The sequence below is a fragment of the Gymnoscopelus microlampas genome, assembly GCF_963454915.1.
Source record: "Gymnoscopelus microlampas genome assembly, chromosome: 9".
Lineage (NCBI taxonomy): Eukaryota > Metazoa > Chordata > Actinopteri > Myctophiformes > Myctophidae > Gymnoscopelus > Gymnoscopelus microlampas.
The window spans coordinates 39,042,821-39,064,248 of record NC_139946.1 but is presented as its reverse complement, the minus strand read 5'-3'; the positions used below and the strand labels follow the sequence as shown (position 1 = coordinate 39,064,248).

Sequence of the window (21,428 nt, the reverse complement as noted above, 5' to 3'; positions counted from 1 at the left end):
ACCAAAAGAAACGAAACGATTACACCAAACTCAACACATTTTAAACAAGGGGAATCATTTTGGAGGTGCACGGCGCCGGAGGTATCGGTAGTGTGTTCCGGCCGCCTGATGGCATGAAGATATTTCCGCTCCGACCGGATCAGAAACCCCCAGTCATTTATTTTTATCGCCGGTAGAGATATGTTTTATCCCTGCTTCTGGTCAGACAGAATTAACCCATTGAGGCCTGAGGTTCCGATTCTACAAAATGTCTTCTAAATCCTATCAGTTTTTTGAAAAAACTGATGTTGCTATGTCAGTGGTTCTCAAACTTTTTCATGTCAAGGACCCCCAAAATGACATGTATTTGGCCGCCGACGCCCATCTCAAAATATGTTGTTCCAGGGACCCCCAAAAGCAAAGATTTGAGTTAAAATGTTCGCTTTAAAATAATAAAAAATGACACAGATGCGTCCCAGGTCTTAATGGGTTAAATGTTCTATACAAAATGTATGTTGACCACACTAGCCCCGGTGTCCCTGCTTGGGGCAACACATTTTATTTGTATTTTTGTATTCAAAAGTAATTCAACAGCATATCTTACAAGTTGTGAGCTATGGTTATTACGACCTCTGCAGGTTATGGTTAGCACGACCTCTGCAGCAGCTACAGTACTGCATGCACAACCTGTGACAGATGGAACTCTGCTATGGCTGAGCCTAATGAAGGCTGGATGAAATACGCACAAATAAAAGCCATTTATTTTCCGAGTACAGCTGCAGTCGGATGATCTCAGTTGTCTAAAAAAGTAAGACATACAGCCTTATTTTTGTGTGTGTGTGTGTGTGTGTGTGTGTGTGTGTGTGTGTGTGTGTGTGTGTGTGTGTGTGTGTGTGTGTGTGTGTGTGTGTGTGTGTGTGTGTGCGCGCGCAGTGGTGGAAAGTAACCAAGCACATTTACTTAAGTACTGTACTTAAGTACAATTTTGAGGTATTTGTACTTTACTTGAGTATTTCCAATTTCCAATACTTTTACTTCTACTCCACTACACCTCAGAAGCAAATATTGTACAATTACTCCACTACAATTATTTGAAAACTTTTACAGATTTTCAGATATAAAACATACATTAACCACTTTAGCTCTACTTTATACCTAGGCCATTTCAAAATAGCCGATCTACAAGCTCACAACGCGTCGCGATGCGACGCGTTGTGAGCTTGTTGATCTGCTATTTTCAAACATTTTAGTAGTGTGAATTTTGAATTCACACAATTGTGAATTTTGTGAATTTGGAATTCCGGGCTTTTACTTGTAACAGAGTACTTCTACATTGCAGTATTGATACTTTTACTTAAGTAAAACATGTGAGCACTTTTTCCACCACTGTGTTTGTGCGTGCGTGTGCGTACTGTGTGTGCGTGTATGCGTGTGTGTGTGCGTGTGCATGTACCTGTGGTACTGAGCCTGGAGAAACTGGAACTCCTCCTTGATGCGGTCCAGAGTCTCCAGGACTGTGAACTTGAAAGACTGGCCAGGCTGCAAGGGGACCTGCAGAGCGAGAGAGAAATGAAAGAGTGAGATGGAGGGAGGGAAGGAGTAGTGCAGGGTGTGTGTGTGTGTGTGTGCGTGTGTGTGTGCGCGTATGTGTGTGTGTGTGTGTGTGTGTGTGTGTGTGTGTGTGTGTGTGTGTGTGTGTGTGTGTGTGTGTGTGTGTGTGTGTGTGTGTGTGTGTGTGTGTGTGTGTGTGTCTTTATGCACTCTGCCTTTGAGTGTACTCGCCCTCGCACTGTGGCTGTGCGCCGTGCATGCGTGCGCACGTGCACAAGTAAGTGCATGTGTGTCAGAGAGCGAAAGGGAGAAAAAAGCCAAGATGAAAGTGAGAAGGAAGGTCACTTCCCCTTCCCACACACATCATAAAGCCTTGTCCTCTCTCTCACACACACACACACACACAGTCACACACACACACACACAGTCACACACACACACACGCACACACTCACACTCACACACACGCGCACACTTCTCTTTTCCTAATGACTCTGCCTCTCTACCCCCACCTGCCCCTCTCCTTTCTTCCTCTCCCTCCCTGTCCCTCTCTCACTCTCTCTCTCTCTCTCTCTCTCTCCTCACATTAGCATCTTCGCCCCTCTGCCAGGATACTACTAATGTATTCCAGCCTACAGAGCGCTGAAGAAGGGAAGGAAACGTCAAATGAATAACTTATCGGGGAAATCACAGCCGTTAAAACGGTGCCGTCTCTCACCTGCTAAAAGCTAAAAGAGAGACAGACAACAACAAGACCAGCAGCTCCCTGGGGGCGTCCGGCACCTCAAACCCCTTCTAACGCCACCATCGCCCCTAACCATCCTGTTTTTAGAAGACCGTAGAAGTAGGCATGTAACGATTTATCGTAAAGCGATTAAAACTATTCAAACTGCTGACAATTTAAATCGATTTAATAAAAAATGTATCGCGATGCAAAAAGCAGAGGGCGGGTAAAAAAAAGAAAGAAAAGACAGGATCTTTGTAAGAGAATTGACGAGTTTTCAGTCATTTGCTACTGTATTGAAAAGAGGATAAGAGAAAACACAGTATTGTAAAAAGTAAAAGAGAAGAAAATACTGGATTTGTGTAAGATTTTTTGGTCATTTGTCTGGAAAATAAATTTGTGTTTAAGAAATCTTAAAAAATCGTATCGTGAACCTAGCATCGTGATTCGAATCGTATCGTGAGTTGAGTGAATCGTTACATGCGCGTGTGTGCGTGTGCGTCTGTGAATAGCTAATCTCCGGAACCGTTGGACCGATCGGCATGAAACTGTGTGCACACACTCCCTGGAGGTCAGAGCAGAACCACTGCCCCAAATATTTCAAATTGGCCTGTTACAGCGCCACCAGGAGGCCGATTCTTGCAAAACACATTTTTTGTTACTACTACTACAGATTTTGTCCAAACCGCACGAACATTGGTATACATTATCTCTGTAGTCATGTGATCAAGACGTATCTGTCACATTTCTCATATTCCATTCCGATTGGCTATGATAGCCTTCCACAGTTTGTGGGGGTGGCCGTTTTGCACAATATGCCACACATCATGAATGCAGTGCTCGAAAGATTAACTATTGCAACCCTACCGTTCAGTGAACTTCAAGCACAGCCAGGATAAACATGACTGAGCCGTGGGATTTTCCAAAAGGGATATTTATGCAAAGTTAATCTGTGGTCAGGGTTGGTGGTCAATATACCATATTTTAAAGGATCATACCGGTGTCAATACATGTCACTGTCTTCTGAAAGTACATAAACAGACCATTTTCCAGGTGATTACTTTATTTTTAGACTATTTATATGGACATTTTGTCCATCATTTTTAAAACATTAACAAACTGACCAGAATAACCGCGTCAACACTGGCCAACCATAACAGCGTGGTTAATAAGTCATGGATATGAAGTTCGTTTGTAAATCAGTCTCTCCTGCTACTGTTTTCACCTAGAGTCTTTTGGAAGGTCTAGGTCCTAGACCTTCCAAATCAATCACTGCTTTAAAAATGCATTAAAATGCAAAGATAACATAACTTTAACAAAAAAAATAACCACAACACAGGTCCTTAAGGTCCTTTTGTACATGAGGTTGACATTGAGACCTACCAGGAAAGCAGAACTAACTAATCTTGTAGGGTTTTATGACAACTGTCCAGCATGTGCTGTATGAATAAAATGAAAACAACCCAACTAATAATGATGGATTTTATTTATAACACTACACTATGTTGGGTTGAAGGAGGGCCTTTTTTATTTCATATATATCCATCCAAACAAGTTTGGCATGTTTTTTTAAAGCCCAATTTCTGATTCATCCATCCACCCAATCAACCCATTCGTCCAATCAACCCATCCATCCAATCAACCCATCCATCCACCCAATCAACCCATCCATCCAATCAACCCATCCGTCCATCCATCCATCATCAAGGCATCCATTCATTCAGTTGCCATCGTTACACTGCCATTGGCCCGCGGCTATGGCTAAAAGATTGTCGGTTTCAGTAGAGGGCCTTCATTAGTCCAGACAAGCACAATTCAATTAGATTTCAATTAGTCTAACGGTGGAGGTCAGACACGTGGTGGGCTCTCCAGTAATTAAGCCGGCGAGCCAGGCAGGGGCTGAGCTAAGCCGAGACGAAACGCGGGGGCCCCCATCTAGATGGCTGGATGGGCACAGAACACACAACCCTGGGGGGTTGTGGAGGGTGGGAGGGGGGGGTGGTTCTGTCTGCCAACAGATCCCCACTGACCTTGATTCACACTGCACACACAGTGGGGGAGGGGTGGGGCGGGAGTAGATAGTGATCTCTCACTCACTCACACACACAAACACGCACGCACATGTACACGCAAACATACACACGTACGCACACGGGGACACACACACACACACACACACACACACACACACACACACACACACACAGAAGCAGGCACACATCGACAGTCAAGTGTACACAGGCAGAACTGCATGGGAGCTAACAAGTACACACATACACACGCACACGCACACACACACACGCACACACGCACACACACACAAAAGGGAGTGAATGAAGGGAGGGCAGGAGACGGATCCTCCTCTGACACACGCACAGAGGACGGCAGGGATGGAGAGACGGAGGGACAGAGGGAGAGATAGACCGGTCTGACACTCTCACAGAGGAATGAGAGAACGACAGGACGGATGATGAAAGAGGGGCACGGCTGCTGACTGAGAGAGATAGCCAGCCATTTATCTGAAACTGAGGGTGTATGGGGCGGGCTGAGAGACAGAGAGAGAGAGAGAGAGAGAAAGGGAGAGAGAGAGAGAGAGAGAGAGAGAACAGACAGAGAGGCATGCCGGCTATGCAGTAGTCAAAATAGTCTAGTGCAGTGGTTCTCAACCTTTTTACAACAAGTACCACCTCAGATTTTATCTGTCATTCCAAGTACCACTACCGCCAAACGTGCACGCGCGCGCAGCGCGATTTTTTTTGCGGTTATTAGCGGTTATTGATGCTTTTTGGGCGGGTTTAGGATGGATTTAGGGCAGTGGTTTTCAACCTTTATCATGCCAAGGACCCCTAAATTGATAAACATTCGGCCGTGGACCCCCATTTGAAAATGTTTTGTGCCAGGGACCCCCAGAAGCAAAGATATCAGTTCATTTTCGCTTAAAAAAAAAAAAAAAAATTCAAAGATATGCAACACTTTTTCAAGGTTTTTCCAAAAATAGCAGATCTACAAGCTCATAGCGCGGTGCCGTGCCTGATGTTTTTGAATAGCCAAAGCTAAGTGGTTAAAAATGATTGTGACGCTATTAACTCATGTCCAACTTGACCATACTGTACAATACCAAGTACATTTTCAAAAAGCCAAAGTTTAAATGGGGCTGAAGCGGTTTATGTATGTTTTGTCATAATAATTAAAATCCACAAAGTAACTAGTAGTAACTAAAGTTTTCAAATAATTGAGGTGGAGTAAAAGTATAATATTTGCCTCTGAGATGTATTGGAATAGAAATAAAAATATTGCAAATTGGAAATACTCCAGTCAAGTAAAATTACCTTAAAATTATACTCAAGTACAGTATTTGAGTACATGTACTTAGTTACTTTCCACCACTGTCAGCATTAGATAAGATGAATTACTCACCTTCTGAAAAGATGAAAGAAAACACACTTTTGTTCCATAGCCCCACATTGTCTTGGTTTCAGAAATCATGGTTGTAAATATGAACTTTTGCCACAAAGTCTTTATATTCCATAATGTCCCATGACCCACGTCCATGTTATTTACATTTTGACGATGCACGTTAGTCAAGTGGAGCTGTGTTCCGTGAGCAGAAAGCTGTCAAGTGGCCTCCAGAAAATAAATCTGGTTTCCTTTCAAAACGATGTGCATTTCAGAATAAGAGGTTTTTTAAAACTCTATCCTTGTAATGTTACAATGCAACACACGTTTTATTTTGAAATCATACTACTGGAAGTAGAAGTACCCAGGTAGCCTAGTTGAAACTACTTAACTTCACGCGAAAGCAGCTGTTTATGCGGAACGGGGGCAGAAGAAAAAAAAGTCAGACAAACAGTGGGGGGAAATCACGGATCTGTGAGAGTGTCCCGTCGTACGCACAAATTAATGAATGGTTGTGACGCCCTGTATGTTAATCTGACGTTAGTAGATTATGTTTTATTCTTGAACATGGCCATGGGTCTGTGGCAGGTTATTTAATATGGGATTTTCACAGCTGCCTTTGACTTTTTCTTAACGGAACGGCGTTCCGCCACCGAATCTTTTACCGGAACGCCGTTCCGGACCGTGCCGGCCCACTTTCACCCCTGCCCTTCACCGTGTTTGTTTTGATCGTGGTATATATATCTATGATCGTGGCTACCAGTACCGGCGCATTCAAAGTAACAGCCAGGAAATGCGCTGTTCCCACGCTGACAAAATACAGCACTGAGCGCACTGGCCAATACAAACTAATAGGCGAGTGTGCTCCGGTGCGTAATTTCCGAACGCACCCAAAAGTGTTCAACAAAACCTTTTTTAAATTAAATTTGAGTGATATTATGGTAATGTTATTTCCATTCAAAGTAGTATTTCGATAGTTTTATTATGTTTTCATATATATAATTTTTTCATTTTTTTTTTTCATTTTCCCCCCACTTTTTTCATTTTTGGGAAGATTCTTCCGCGTACCACCAGGGGGGGGCTCAAGTACCACCGGTGGTACGCGTACCACAGGTTGAGAACCACTGGTCTAGTGGATCTGATCTGTGCCCATCACTAACTCTGCTAATGCTGCTACCATCTGCTAGGGCGCGCGCACACACACACACACACACACATACACCAGTGTTGATTTCGTCAACTAAAACTATGACGAAAAATGTTCGTCGACTACCTTTTTTTACTGACAAAAACTAAATAAAAACTAAATAAAAGCAAAGCTACGATAACTAAAACTAAATATATTGACAATTTCGTCAACAAATAAAAACTAGACAAAAATGTTAGGGAGGGACTAGAGGAGAAGAGATCCAGTAGAACTAAAAGACAAGTAATTTTATGTTTGGTTGTGCTCGGGTGTTGCGCCCTGAAAATAGCCGATCTACAAGCTCACAACTTGTAGATCGGCTATCTACAAGTTATCTACAAGTTGATCGGCTTGTAGATCGGCTATTTTCAGCATGCAACCAAGTGTAAAATCAGCCATTACGCCGCCATCAAGGCACCGCCAAAATACATTATAGTCGACTAAATAAAAAAAAAAAATATGATTCAAAAGACTATGACTAAAACTAAATCAAAATTTGCTGTCAAAATCAACACTGACACACTGACACACACACACGCACACGCACACACACACACACACACACACACACACACACACACACACACACACACACACACACACACACACACACACCTGGAGTTGTGCAGGCATTTCTTCCGAAGTTCTGTGCACTAAAAACTTTGTACATTCAACACTTGAAAGATTTCCTTTTAGAGGAAATGAAAAAGCGTAAACTATATATAAGAGATTCACTGGGTCAGCAGTGATAGTTTCTGTCCCGTGTTGCATTCAGCCATGCAGCTGGGACACAGGAAATGGTCAAGGGAACAGACAGACTGTGTGTCCAATGACTTCCTGCTGTAGGCCAGGAGTTAAGGCCAGAGGTTCCGATTCTACAAAATGCCAGTTTTCTGAAAAACGTATGTTGCTATATCAGTGGTTCTCAAACTTTTTCATGTCAAGGCCACAGACCCCCATCTGAAAATATTTAGTTTCAGGTACCCCCAGAAGCAAAGATTTGAGTTCAAAAATGTTTTTAAAAAATGTATATTCAAAGATTTGCACAAATGTTTATGATTTTTCAAAAATAGCAGCTTGTATATCTGCTATTTTTGAATAGCCAAAGTATAAAATAATGGCTTAAGTGGTTACACAGATGTGTTTCCGGTCTTAATGGGTTGAACAACAGGCAGTGGGAGTAAATTGGGGGATTTTCTGCACTATTTACAGTATGAACCTAGAGAGACATCACATCATGTGCAAGTCACACACGCTCTAGGGCTGTCTTCGACTAAGAAATTCGTAGTGGACTAATGATCAAGCAAGGATTCTTAGACTAACGACTAACGGTTTCGTTGATTTAATCAATCTTGTACTTAGAAGTGCTTATATTTTATCAAATTATCATTGAAAGAAAGATTTAAAAATAACTGCAGATCAAAACCAAACAAATACTCGAATGAGGGAACAGCCCGTAGTGTGTTCATGAACACAACACACGTATTATATGTGTGTGTGCTTATTCATGTTTTGAGTTCTCGCCTGCGCTGTGACAGATGGCAACCCAGACTGTTGCGGGTCCATGGCGTGTCATAAAAAAAAAGCCAGCACAATCTCCCTTGCGTGTGCGTGTGCGTGTGTCTGTGTGTGTGTCTGTGTGTGTCTGTGTGTGTCTGTGTGAGCGTGTGTTCTCTGCATGTGTATATGAGTGTACAGTATGTGTGTGTATGTGTGTGTGTGTGTGTGTGTGTGTGTGTGTGTGTGTGTGTGTGTGTGTGTGTGTGTGTGTGGGAGCGTGTGTTCTCTGCATGTGTATATGAGTGTGCAGTATGTGTGTGTGTATGTGTGTGTGTGTGTGTGAGTGGATATGTGGTGCTGTCAAACACCCTGAAACCCAAAACTGATCCGGTTAATCTATAAGAGAGGCTGGGCGAGCTGGGGGTGGGGGAGGGGATATGTAACGTGCACACACACACATCTTTTTCACACACACACACACACACTCGCACACACACCCGACAGCAGTCAATCACAATTTGGACGAGCTGGCACACGGATCGGCAGAGAATTAGGAAGGATTATCTATGGCGGCGGAGGGAGGGATGGATAGAAGAGAGGGAGGAGAGGAGGGGTCTGTGCCAGAAGAAGATCACATAACAAGACAGAGTCTGGGCCAGACTCCACTCCCAGTCTACACCTCATCTGTCTGTCTGTCTGGCTGTCTGTCTGTCTGTCTGTCTGTCTGTCTGTCTGTCTGTCTGTCTGTCTGTCTGTCTGTCTGTTTGTCTGACTGACTGTCTGACTGTAAGATGACCCCACGCCGGAGCCACACCAAACACGTCAACTAGGAATGGGACAATATGAAAATTTCCTGTCACGATTATTGTGACCTAAATAATTGAGATTTACGATGTTATGGCGATAATCAAAATATGCTTGAAACTCTTAAAATGCCAATGCTGTTAACCACTTGAACCCCAGTATCCATAGTCTGGGGTGGAACATTTGTGAGCTAATAACGATTATCCTAGCGTCAATGCGCGCCTGTGCGTGGAATTTACTGCATGCGTACCATACGTCTGGAAGACGATCGTACCAGCTACACCAGATGTGCGGATAGCACAAACCCTGCGTATGTACCCATGTTCTAAAATATGAATAAAGTATATTTTTTTCCCTAATATGCGTGCGTATATATTGTGTCCAAAGAACAAAAATGTTGAATAGTTTGGAAGTATATTATCAACTTATTTTAATAGTACTATAACGTTGAAAAAAAACATTAATGACAATATGTTTTTATCAAGGAAACGCATTTACAAGTCTTTCAGGCTTACTGTAAAGAAAGCTTCTACTCTTCGAAACAGTTGGAAGAATCAAACGCTGCAGACTCGGCCTGTCACTTTTTTCATCTGCCTAATCAGTTTGAAAATGACATTAATTAGTTAATATGAAGGTGTCTTGCTCCGCCTCCACCAAACACGTTTTTTGCTGCTGAATGCTGCTGAACATGCTGGTGTTTGCTATTCTCATTTTCTCCAAGTTCATCCAAACCATGGACTCTAAACTGATCACATCACATGGGCATTCTCTACAGGAGTATACCAACCGTTATGAATCAATTTTGTCGGTCAACTTGTCAATCATGAATTTTCTTTCGCCATAAATGAGCATGCCATCTATCTCTCTCTCTCTCATATCAGCTCCAATCAATTGTTTATGAAACAATATGAAGGATGTTTACATTAGATTCTGATTGCATAAAAGTTAGATTTATTAAAACAAGTTATTTTATTATTATCAAAGTCTACATAATATCAAGTAAAGGCTATGATGCAGCCTACAAAGATTCAGATTCACTTTATTGTCACTTAGATGCACTGGTTGGGTACATACATGTGGAAAAACTTGGACGCTCCAATACGATAAAAACATGATAAAACAACCTAAAACACTCAATAAACAATAAAAACAGGCCAAGAATATCAATCAATTAAAGTGCATAGTGCAAAGTACAGAGAGTTACTTTTTACTGTTTGGTGGCTTGTGGGAAAAAACTGTTCCTCAGCCTGCTAGGGTGCGCTAAGGGCCATCTTGTATCCCTTCACCCTTTTGGACTTTAGAGGGGACAAAGACCCACCCATATTCATAAACAGTTGCTGTTTTTTGAGTCCTGCAACAACTCATATGCACAATTGTGTTCCTGGTGTACTAAAGGTAATTCATGCCCGATCCTATTTTCACAGGATGTGCACAAGCCACCACACATACGTAGGCTACTGTACTTTGAAGTAACCCCCGCATGACTGTCTGTTTCTCTCTCTGTCTGTCTGTCTGCTTGTCTCTATTCCCTGTGTGTGCCTGGCTGTCTGTCTGTCAGTCTATATTCTGGCCTCGCTGTTACTTTCTGCCCACCTTTCTGTCTGTCTATTGGTCCCCCTTTCTGTCTGTTGGTCAGGCGTTCATTCTGGCTGTCGATGTCGATGGGGAAGTCTTCAATTGAAGCGTCTGGTTTCCTGCACTGGCAGAGAGTGTGGCAGAGAATCAGACAGCGGCTGGAAAACAGACGCAGGTTCTGGGAGTGATTGAGAAATAAGTGGGTCTGTCTGCTGGCTGCACACTTTATGCCTGCACACACTAAACCACGCATGCATGCATGTAACCTGCAAACACACACGCACGCACGCACGCACGCACGCACGCACACACACACACACACACACACACACACACACACACACACACACACACACACACACACACACACACACACACACACACACACACACACACACACACACACACACACAGTAGTTCCTTGAAAAAAGAAAATGCAATATCCCTTTCTCTTTCCGTTTCTCAGTACTGTCACTTTTTTTCCTTCTACCATTCACTGTCTCCTGTCTCTATCCCTCTGTCCCACCAACTCTCTCTCTCTCTCTCCCTCTCTCTCCCTCTCTCTCTCTGAGACAAGGCTGATTCAGAGATGCATGAAATAATCATCAGCTGATGAAATATTTAGGAAAAAGGGCACATAAATAGATGAGAACTACCAAGTGCAGCAGAGACGTGTGCGTGTGTGCGTGTGTGTGTGTGTTTGTGTGTGTGTGAGCGTGTGCGTATGTATGTATGTGTGTGTGTGCGTGTGTTCATGTCAGCGGCTGAACACATTTAGGCGACAGCTCACTCTGCTTTCAGCAGACATGCCCGCTTGCATGTACTGTACTGTACTGTACTGTACTGTACTGTACTGTACTGTACTGTACTGTACTGTACTGTACTGTACTGTACTGTACTGTACATGTATGTGTCCAACGTGTCATAATGTCTCTTGTGTGTAGGTCTGGGTCTGCCTGTGAAAGTTGTCTGGGAGAACCCACAGGAGGCCAGAAGTAATGAAGACTGCAGCTGGGATGGATAGAGCGACGAGGGAACGGACGGATGGACGGATGGATGTAGACCAGTGGTTTTCAATCTTTGTGTGCCCAAGGCACAGCAACGGGCAAGTCAAAATCTCAGGGCACACCTGTATTCATACCCGAGTAATTGAGTAGTGTTGACTAAACATCATTGGTGGACGTTTTTAATTTAGTTCATGAATCAAGCTATTCTCCAGGGACTTTCGGCTAGACTTTTCAAATCAATTCGAGCTTTAAAATGTATTAAAACGCAATAGCCATGCAATATTTTGTGTGTTGGATGACCTGAAGCAAGTTTCAAGTTGCTGGAACGTACTCAAATGAATGGAATCCAATGGCTTTTCCTTGAAAATTAAACAAACCACGGTATGCTTTGGAAAATGGCTGCTGTTGTAATGCTGTTGTCATTGTAACACATACAATAGACATAGTAGATCTACGACATAGTGGTAGATACTACAGGTGGTCTTTAGGTTTTGAGACACTTCAACTCTACCCAATCAATATCTCTCTGTATAACTCACACAGGCTGTCATGTACGCTGCTGTAAACATGTGCGCACACACACACACACACACACACACACACACACACACACACACACACACACACACACACACACACACACACACACACACACACACACACACACACACACACACACACACACACAGAGTTCTGCATCTCTACAATTTTCCAAACACCAGCCTTCATCAAATCATCAGGGGTGGCGAACAGTCCTCATTTCACCCACTTTAGCGGTCATCATACCACAGCGAAAAGCCACGCTGCCAACAATAAAAGCCCATTTTGGAGATGGTAGTACCCTCACCGCGGTGGAGAGGTACTGAACATGTACGCCTGTCTGCCAGCCAGCTGGCCAGCCCGTCAATTAGCCCACCAGTCCAAGAAGCAGCCAGTCAGCCAGCCTGCCAGCAAGTGGTGGATTACAAAATAATCATGGAGACGCCGGCAGCCAAACTATTCACTGGTCACAATCCAGTCCTCGCTCTGATTAGCCGTTTTAATGACAAATACGGGAAAACAAAACAAAGGATTTGAGGATAAAGAAAACAGCCTATCACTTATTTTTCTTTTAAAATTGAGAGCAGTCTTAATCTGGGAAGATTGCTGTTGACTTGAATTCGTTTTGTTTTTTTGTTTTTTTTACAGTTTTGGCGGCGGTTCGACGCGAAGCCTTTATTTTTCCTGGTTGTTGTTTGACTTTTCGCCATTCCATCGGCTGTCTGCCTATTGTAAACCAAGACAACAACAGAAGGAGGAGGCAACCGCGATCAGCCACGGTGTTTACCGTACCTGGCCTTCATTACAGCCACAGATGTTGGGGGGGGGAAACAAGGCGCTCGATACAGATGGACGCCTGATCAAAACAGGCCAGCCACAGCCTAGGCACGCGAAACAGCGCACACACACACACGCACGTTCTGTACATACAATAACCCGTTAAGACCTGAGGCCGATTATACAAATGCCTTCTAAATCAGTAGTTCAAGATTTTTCAAAACATAATTAAAAAATAGCAGATGTACAAGCTCGCAGAGAGGCTAGGCCTGTCACAATTATTACATAATCGTCTAATCGCAATTATTTTATGTAATCGCAATTATTTTTGCATAATCGTCATAATCAATTCCATGTTAAAAAATGTCATATATTAAAAAAAAAAAAAAAAATAGCTGGAAATAGCTGATGTATAAGATCAAAACGCGTATAAAGTATATATAAAGTATATAAGTATAAAGTAATTGAATATGTGTTATTTGTCATATCTGCCCTGTGCAACTTTTGGTTTTGAAATATAATATAATATAAACAGAAACATAATTTTTATTCATAATGTTCCATACATTTTCAACGACAGAAACACAATTGAATCGCTAATCGCAAATATTTGAGTGATAATTAATCGTCAACTTGAATTTGTAATCGTGACAGCCCTAAGCGCGGCACGAAGTGACGCGCTGTGAGCTTGTATATCTGCTATTTCTCAATAGTCAACGCTAAAGTCTAAAATGACACAGATGCTTTCCCGGTTTTAATGGAGTTCAAAACACAAACGCATATTCTAAACAAACAAAAGTGTACACATGCCACACATGACACACACACACACACACACACACACACACACACACACACACACACACACACACACACACACACACATATATACAAATACAAACTTACACACACACACACACAGACAAATGCAAACCCACACACGTAAAAAAAACACAGACTGGTGCAAACACTTCCTTCCATCCCTCCTCACGATGCCCTCATTAATGGAGCATATGTGATTTTTGTGGCCACATTATTTGGCATTGGTTTGTTTACTTGGCTGTAAAAACAAAGTGTTACCCTTTGCAGGGCCCAAGGAGAGGGAAGGGAGGGCCTGTGCATATATATACGCATACACAACAAACACTAACAGACAGATATACACTGAAACACACACACACGAACAACACCCTCACGCACGCACACACAAACAAACACAAATCTCTAGAAAGTAAAATGCCATTAGCCAGCCCATGGCATAAAGCAGAATTCACTGATTAGAGGAGTTAAAGTTTATTTCAGACTGCATCACACACAGGAATACACACATGCTCCTGGCAGATTCATGTACACTCACAAATCCAGAGTTCTTTTAATTCAGTGGTTCTCAAAAGTGGGGTCCTTGAGGGGGTTCCAGGGGGTCCCCAGCTAAATTTGTTAATACAGCATAACAATCATTTTAACCCCTTTATCCATATTTCATACGTTGGCTATTCAAAAATAGTAGATATGCAGATCTGCTGTCGGGCAGAAACCAGCTATGTCCAAAATATTAACGTTTTCAGGAAATGAACACAATACCGCCTCATCAAAGTTGGTATGGTGACTATACATGTGTCCTTATATTATCATCACTTTACCCATATACATACAGCTCAAGTGGAGTTAGGAGGTTTTTGACCGTTCCACGCGCTACGTCCAACTAGGGAAACTCCCCCCTGTCAGATGACAAGAAGGTCAGTTGGCTCTCATGCATTGAAGGAGGCATGAGCTCGGCTCCCTAGGCTGGTGGGGGGAGTGTAGTGCCCAGGATCACTTAGCAAATTGGCACCGGGTGAAAAAAGGGTTACAAAATCGAGGGATACAAATTTTAAAGGAGGTTTTTGACCATTAATGTGGAAAAAACAACTATCTCCAAAGTTGGAGTTAGGTGGTTTGTCCGACAGTTTGAGGATCCAATGGAGTTAGGAGGTTTAACCAGAAGTGCTTTTTGAAACCCACACACAGACGTACAGGGTGTTCTATACTACCCATTAAGACCGGGAACGCATCTGTGTCATTTCTTTGGCTATTCAAAAATAGCAGATCTAAAAGCTCATAGCGCGGCACCGAGTGCCGCGCTACGAGCTTGTAGATCTGCTATTTTTGAAAAATCTTGAAAATGTGTGCACATCTTTGAATATATATATATTTTTAAGAGAACATTTGTAACTCAAATCTTTGCTTCTAGGGGTCCCTGGAACAAAATATGGGGGTCCGTGGCCAAATACATATCATTTTGGGGGTCCTTGACATGAAAACGTTTGAGAACCACTGTTCTATAGCACTGATGTATACATTCTTTTTTTTAAAGTTGAAAAATGGAGATAGCTGGTTTCTTCCCGACAACGATGATATCCACTATATGCACTTCACTGACACACTCATCCAAGGTGACCACAGGCAGCGGTCGTGCAGGACATAGTAGGACCACACCAGTCAAGTCTGTGCCTTGCTCAAGGACACTTCAGAAAGGACGCCGTGGCTGTTGCACAGAGCTTACGCAAAGAGCTCGGTAGACGTTGCGTCATCATCAATGGCACCCCCACGGTGTGATAACAGGCTCTCTCTCTCTCTCTCTCTCTCTCTCTCTGCTGTGCTCTCATTATATCAGCATCACAGTCATCTACTCTCTGTAGAATACAGCTGGTGACAACTCCTTGGGCTGGAAATACCTCACAACATACACAACAGGGACAAACCCCACACACAGGGCTATAAGAGACATAGTGGCATAGCACATGAGGGCACGTGCGTGTGTGCTTGTGTTTCAAGGGTATGGGGTTTTGATCAGGTGGTGCTTGATAGCGCCAACTTTCCGTCATTCCTTCATAACAGTAGAATCTCTCTCTCTCTCGCTCTCTCTCTCTCTCTCTCTCTCGGTCAGGATGTGCACTATTTTATGGTTATTGCTGTTGGCATCACCATTTACAACACAAAACTGCCTCCTTCCCCTTCTACGTAAATCACAACACACACACGCACACGCGCACACACACACACACACACACACACACACACACACACACACACACACACACACACACACACACACACACACACACACACACACACACACACACACACACACACACACACACACACACACACACACACACACACACACACACACAAATACACACATAAGCGTGCACATACACACACACAGACAGACACAAAAACAGATAGACACACACACACACACATACATTAAACACACGCACACGCGATAACCCTCGCCACAAAATTCCAATGGAACCAATTATCAACTCTCAGTTTTAACCCCTTCCTGACAGATAGCAAAGCGAACTTCTCCAAAGCAGTCAAAGGTACTACAGAACAATGCAAAAGAAACACACTGATAGTGTATAGTATACTGCAGTGTGTATGTATACTGAATATTCCAGCTGGATGTGCTTGCACCAAAGGGCAGTTCAAAAGGGTTGCAGTGGAGCTGAACCGGGTGCAGTTCAATGCAGCCCTGTCTGCACTTCTCCGCCTGCCAGTGTGAGGCTGACAGGAAGTAGACAAGACACGGACATTTGATTGGCATTGGAATATAAAGGTGGGAGATGTGTGCAGAGGGTAAAGATCTGACAACATAGAAGAGATGCAACGAGACGTAACAGGAAGAGTGGGCACTAAAGGACGAGTGGACGCCTTGATGTAAAATTGTCTATTTGGTCCAAAATGTTAACCCATTAAGACCTGAGGTTCCGATTCTACAAATGCATTTTCTAAATCCTAACAGTTTTTTGAAAAAAAAATGTCAGTGGTTCTCAAACTTTTTCATGTCAAGGACCCCCAAAATGATATGTATTTGGTCACGGACCCTCATCTCAAAATGTGTTGTTCAAGGGACCCCCCAGAAGCAAAGATTTGAGTTAAAAATGTTCGCTTTAAAAAATACATATTCAAAAACTTGCACACATTTTCACGATTTTTCAAAAATAGCAGATCTACAAGCTCGTAGCGCGGCACTCGGTGCCGTGCTATGAGCTTGTAGATCTGCTATTTTTGAATAGCCAAAGTGTAAAATAACGCTTTTTTTGCTCAAACCTAAAAATGCTACAAATTGCTACAAAATGTGTAAATCCAATAATGTTGGACGTAAACAAGAAGTTGAATGGTAAATTCAAGTCTGATAATGATGTACTGTGCATGTTCAAATCATGTATACTTTACATTACTAATGAACAGTTTTCTATTTAATGTTTTGCACAAAATAGCATATTTTAGATTTACATTGAGGTGCCCACTTTTCCTTAGTGCCCACTCTTCTTGTATCCCAACGAGATAGGCATGGCTTTGTTACGCAAATACACATGCTCACACAGAAACACACCAGTTCTTCTTATTCTTAACCACTTCAGCCCTATATACTTTGTTGTACGCTGAATAGCAAACATAGCCGCCCGAAACTGGATTAAAGGGGAAGTGCACACACAGACAGCCATTCACCTCTAAAAGCTCAAACCCAGAAAGGCATGAATGTGACATACATGCGTACATGCACGTGTGAATGCACGTGTGCATGTGCCCTCAGTCGATTAGTCAAATTATTCGGTTGGTTTTAGGCAACAAAGTGTTGCCTAAAAATGTTTGTCGATTTTTATGATTCTTTCACTACTGAATGATTGAATGAAATATCATAACTGTCTATTACTGCATGTGAGAATCTTAAATTTAACAGATTTGTCAATGAAATCCATTACCCTACTAAGCCCTTGATTATTAGTCCATTAAGAATTTCTTTAGTTGAGGATAGCCCAAAAGACACACACACACACACACACACACACACACACACACACACACACACACACACACACACACACACACACACACACACACACACACACACACACACACACTCTCTCTCTCTCTGTTCTTTGAACCCAGACACCTCTACTGTATCACTCCCCGGATCGCATTTCATAGCAACTCTAGAAATAAAGTTCCATTGGCAGGAAAGCTCTGGAGTGAAAGAAAGAACAGGAGAAAAGAGAGGGAGGGAGAAAGAGAGAGAAAGAGAGAGAGAGAAACAGAAACGGTGAGAGAAGTGAGAGCCGAGAGACTATCGATTGAGTTAGAGTTGGCTGAACTTGGCTCAATCTGGGATTGAACTCCATCTCAAACGCAAAGCTCCTCAGCAGGAAGCATTCTGATACGACCCTATAGAAGAGAACTAAAGAATGGCCTCACTCTCTCTGTATGCTGCACACTGCTCATTCATTTTCAGGTTTTTCACCCCCAGCCATGCTTTGAGCATTCTCTACCCTTTTCTTTTCATGTGCACACTACATACATTTCTCTCTGTTTGTTTTCTTTTGGCTGCTCTGTCCCTTTCTTTCCCGTGTTGTTCTCCCACCCTCCCTTTCATTCTCTCTCTCTCTCCATTCTATTCCAGCGCCTGCTTATTAGCATTCTCTCTGTACATATAATTGATTCCTCATGCCTCCCTCTTTTGAAAATGTCATTCATAATTCCGTGTGATAGCTAGCTGGCTGGTTTTCTGGCTGACTGACTGACTGACTGACCAGCAGTCTGACTGGAAGCAAAGTGGCCATTGAGCCATTTCTGTCAGAAACGAAAGAGAAGGACAGTGAAATCAGATTAAAGCCACCAGACCCAGGCTGCTTCAAAGCACAGGCTGATGCTGGCAGAGCACACAGTGCTACTTGTTTAATTTATTTAACCTTCTATCTAATCAGGACAAGTCAAATAAGAACAGGCCAGGCTCTCGCTAGTTGCTAATGAAGGGACAAAGTAGAGGCAAGGAAGTGAAAGATTTATTATGAAACAATGTTTTCGATATCTTTCTTATGGACAGTTTTTTTTTATTGGATATTGAAATTAGTCAGAATTTAATTGCAAAGCAGATGTTACAGGCTCTGTGGTGAGAGAAATGAGCACCTAGACAAACCAGAAATAGAAAGACACAATTAAATGGCAAAGTAAAATACCACCCAAAACACAGCCACAGATGAACAGTCACAGTGTCACAGTGTCACAGTGTCACACACACACACACACACACACACACACACACACACACACACACACACACACACACACACACACACACACACAAAAGTATATAGTATATATAAAGCTGAGAAGTAGAGCAAGATTCAGTTATGCCGCCCACCCAGCTCGCCCTCGACCAGATCTCAAAGGCACCTGGGCGCAGCTGACGGGGATTGGGAGGGGTGTCTGTGTGTGTGTGTGTGTGTGTGTGTGTGTGTGTGTGTGTGTGTGTGTGTGTGTGTGTGTGTGTGTGTGTGTGTGTGTGTGTGTGTGTGTGTGTGTGTGTGTGTGTACGTGTGTGTACACAAGGGAGATTCTTGTAGCCCAAACACCCCCCCCCCCTCGCCTCACCACTCACTCACCCTCCTCATATTACAGTGCAGCCCCATGTCCCCAAATGCAGGAGAGTCAAAGACAAACACCGGAGGAGAGAGATGGGAAGTGGAGAGAGTGGAAAGGGTAAGAGCAGGAAGGAGAGAGAGAGAAAGAGAGAGTGAGTGAGTGAGACAGAGAGATACAGAGATACAGAGAGAGAGGACAGAGAGGCGAGAGAGAGATAGTGGGAGAGACAGAGAGACGTGAGGGGGCACTTACCGGATGCCTGCCCTGAGGGTACATGATCCCAGGAGAGGAGAGGCTGGCAGTCCGTTTGATGGCCAGGTTAGTCCCCTGGCCCTCCACTCCTCTGCCCTCCACCGGTCACACTCACACAGACACACACTCACACAGAAAAACACACACACACACACACACACACACACACACACACACACACACACACACACACACACTTAAAGTCCCTGCTCTTTAGCTGGGATGAAGACAGCAGTCTTCTAGTCAGTCTGTCTGTGTCTGTGTCTCTCTCTCTTCTTTAGAGGTCGGACTCTCTCTCTCTCTCTTCTAAGATGGGTTCCTGTTGACACACAAGAGGCAGAGCTCAGCCCGTCCTTCCATCAATCCGTTTTTATCCAAAGATCCCACCGTAAAAAAAATAAATAATAATAATTAAGATCCTCAGACTTCCACTTTGGATCTTTCTCTCCCCTCTTTTCCGTTCCTCCAAAGTCTCATCGGTTTCTCTGTCTCTTTCTCAAACAAAAACAAAAACACTCACTCCTTCCTTCCTCTCTGTCTCTTCCTCACTCCTGTGATCAGTCAAGGTCCTCATGCACGCACTGACATGACACTGAGGATCTCATCCAGGCAGCCGACCCTCCCTCTGTTCCTCCTGCTTTGCTCCTTCCCGCTGCTCCTCTTGTCCGTTCACCGGAGCCCTCCGACGAACATAAACACTCCTGCTCCTCCGTTCGCCGTCCTCCTCCTCCTCTCGTTCTTCTCTTCCCTTATCTTCTTCTCCCTCTCTCTCTCTCTCTCTCTCTTCTTCCCCAACTGAAAGCACAACCTCTTGTCTGTCCGGAGCTGTTGGAGGAGAAGAAGCTGTATATCAGTGGAAGAGAGGAGGACAAGGAAAAAGGAGGGAGGGATAGAACAGAGTGAGTGAGCTTTGTTTTTAATCTAAATGTGGAAAGAAAGACGAGGGGAAAGCAGCAAAGAACAGCAGGTCAGTAGAGGATCCAGCAGGCTTTTCAGCAGCAGAGCTCTAGACTGTAATATATTGTGCCTGTTGGCTTCAACACAAACACGACAGGCTGCTAAAGCTCCCCTTAAGGTGGAGCCGAGGAGATAGAGAGAGATACCCTGTCACAGAGACCTGGAGCAGTGGTTCTCTAACTTTCTCATGTCAAGGACCCCCACATTGATATGTATTTGAACGCGCCCCCCCCCCCCCCCCCCCATCTGAAAAGGGTTTGTACCAGAGACCCCCACAAGAGAAGATTTATGATAACAAATGATCAACATTATTCAAAATGTTCCGAACATTTTCGATATTTTTCCAAATAATTCTGAAAGATTCTGCAAAAATAGCAGATCTACAAGCTCACAGTGTGTCACTTTGTGCCACGCTGCGAGCTTGTAGATCTGCTATTTTTAAATAGCCAACATATAAATGGATAAAGTTGTTCAAATGATTGTGATGCTATGTTAACTAATTTTGCTGGGGACCCCCTGGAACACCCCCAAGGACCCCTGGGGGTCCCCGGACCCCACTTTGTGAACCACTGGTATAGAGGAAAGAGAGGCGAGGGGAGAGAGAAAAGGAGAGATGGATCCCCTTTCAATTGTGGTCAGGCAGACAAAGCAATCAGTTATGCCCAAAGTCAGAGTCACACTCAAACAGATATGTTATCGCACACATACGCACACAGACACACTCACATGCAAACACGACCACTGTGTGCACACTGCACACACTTGTTAT

General features: G+C 43.5%; 1 protein-coding gene across 3 annotated transcripts in view; it reads right to left on the bottom strand.

Annotated features, from left to right (window-relative positions):
* Nucleotides 1-20,701, bottom strand: part of tle2b (TLE family member 2, transcriptional corepressor b) — a 112,510-nt gene extending 91,809 nt beyond the window's left edge. For 2 of the 3 annotated variants that reach the window (XM_084067574.1, XM_084067573.1), the window contains exons 1-2: nucleotides 19,703-20,701; nucleotides 1,433-1,530 (exon numbers count right to left, since the gene is read on the bottom strand). In XM_084067574.1, the coding sequence (XP_083923700.1) occupies nucleotides 1,433-1,530; nucleotides 19,703-19,726 (122 nt within the window). In that variant the 5' untranslated portion in view covers nucleotides 19,727-20,701. The remainder of the gene's footprint in view (nucleotides 1-1,432; nucleotides 1,531-19,702) is intronic. The other variant, XM_084067572.1, reaches the window with a different exon arrangement.
* Between the last annotated feature and the right edge of the window lie 727 nt (nucleotides 20,702-21,428).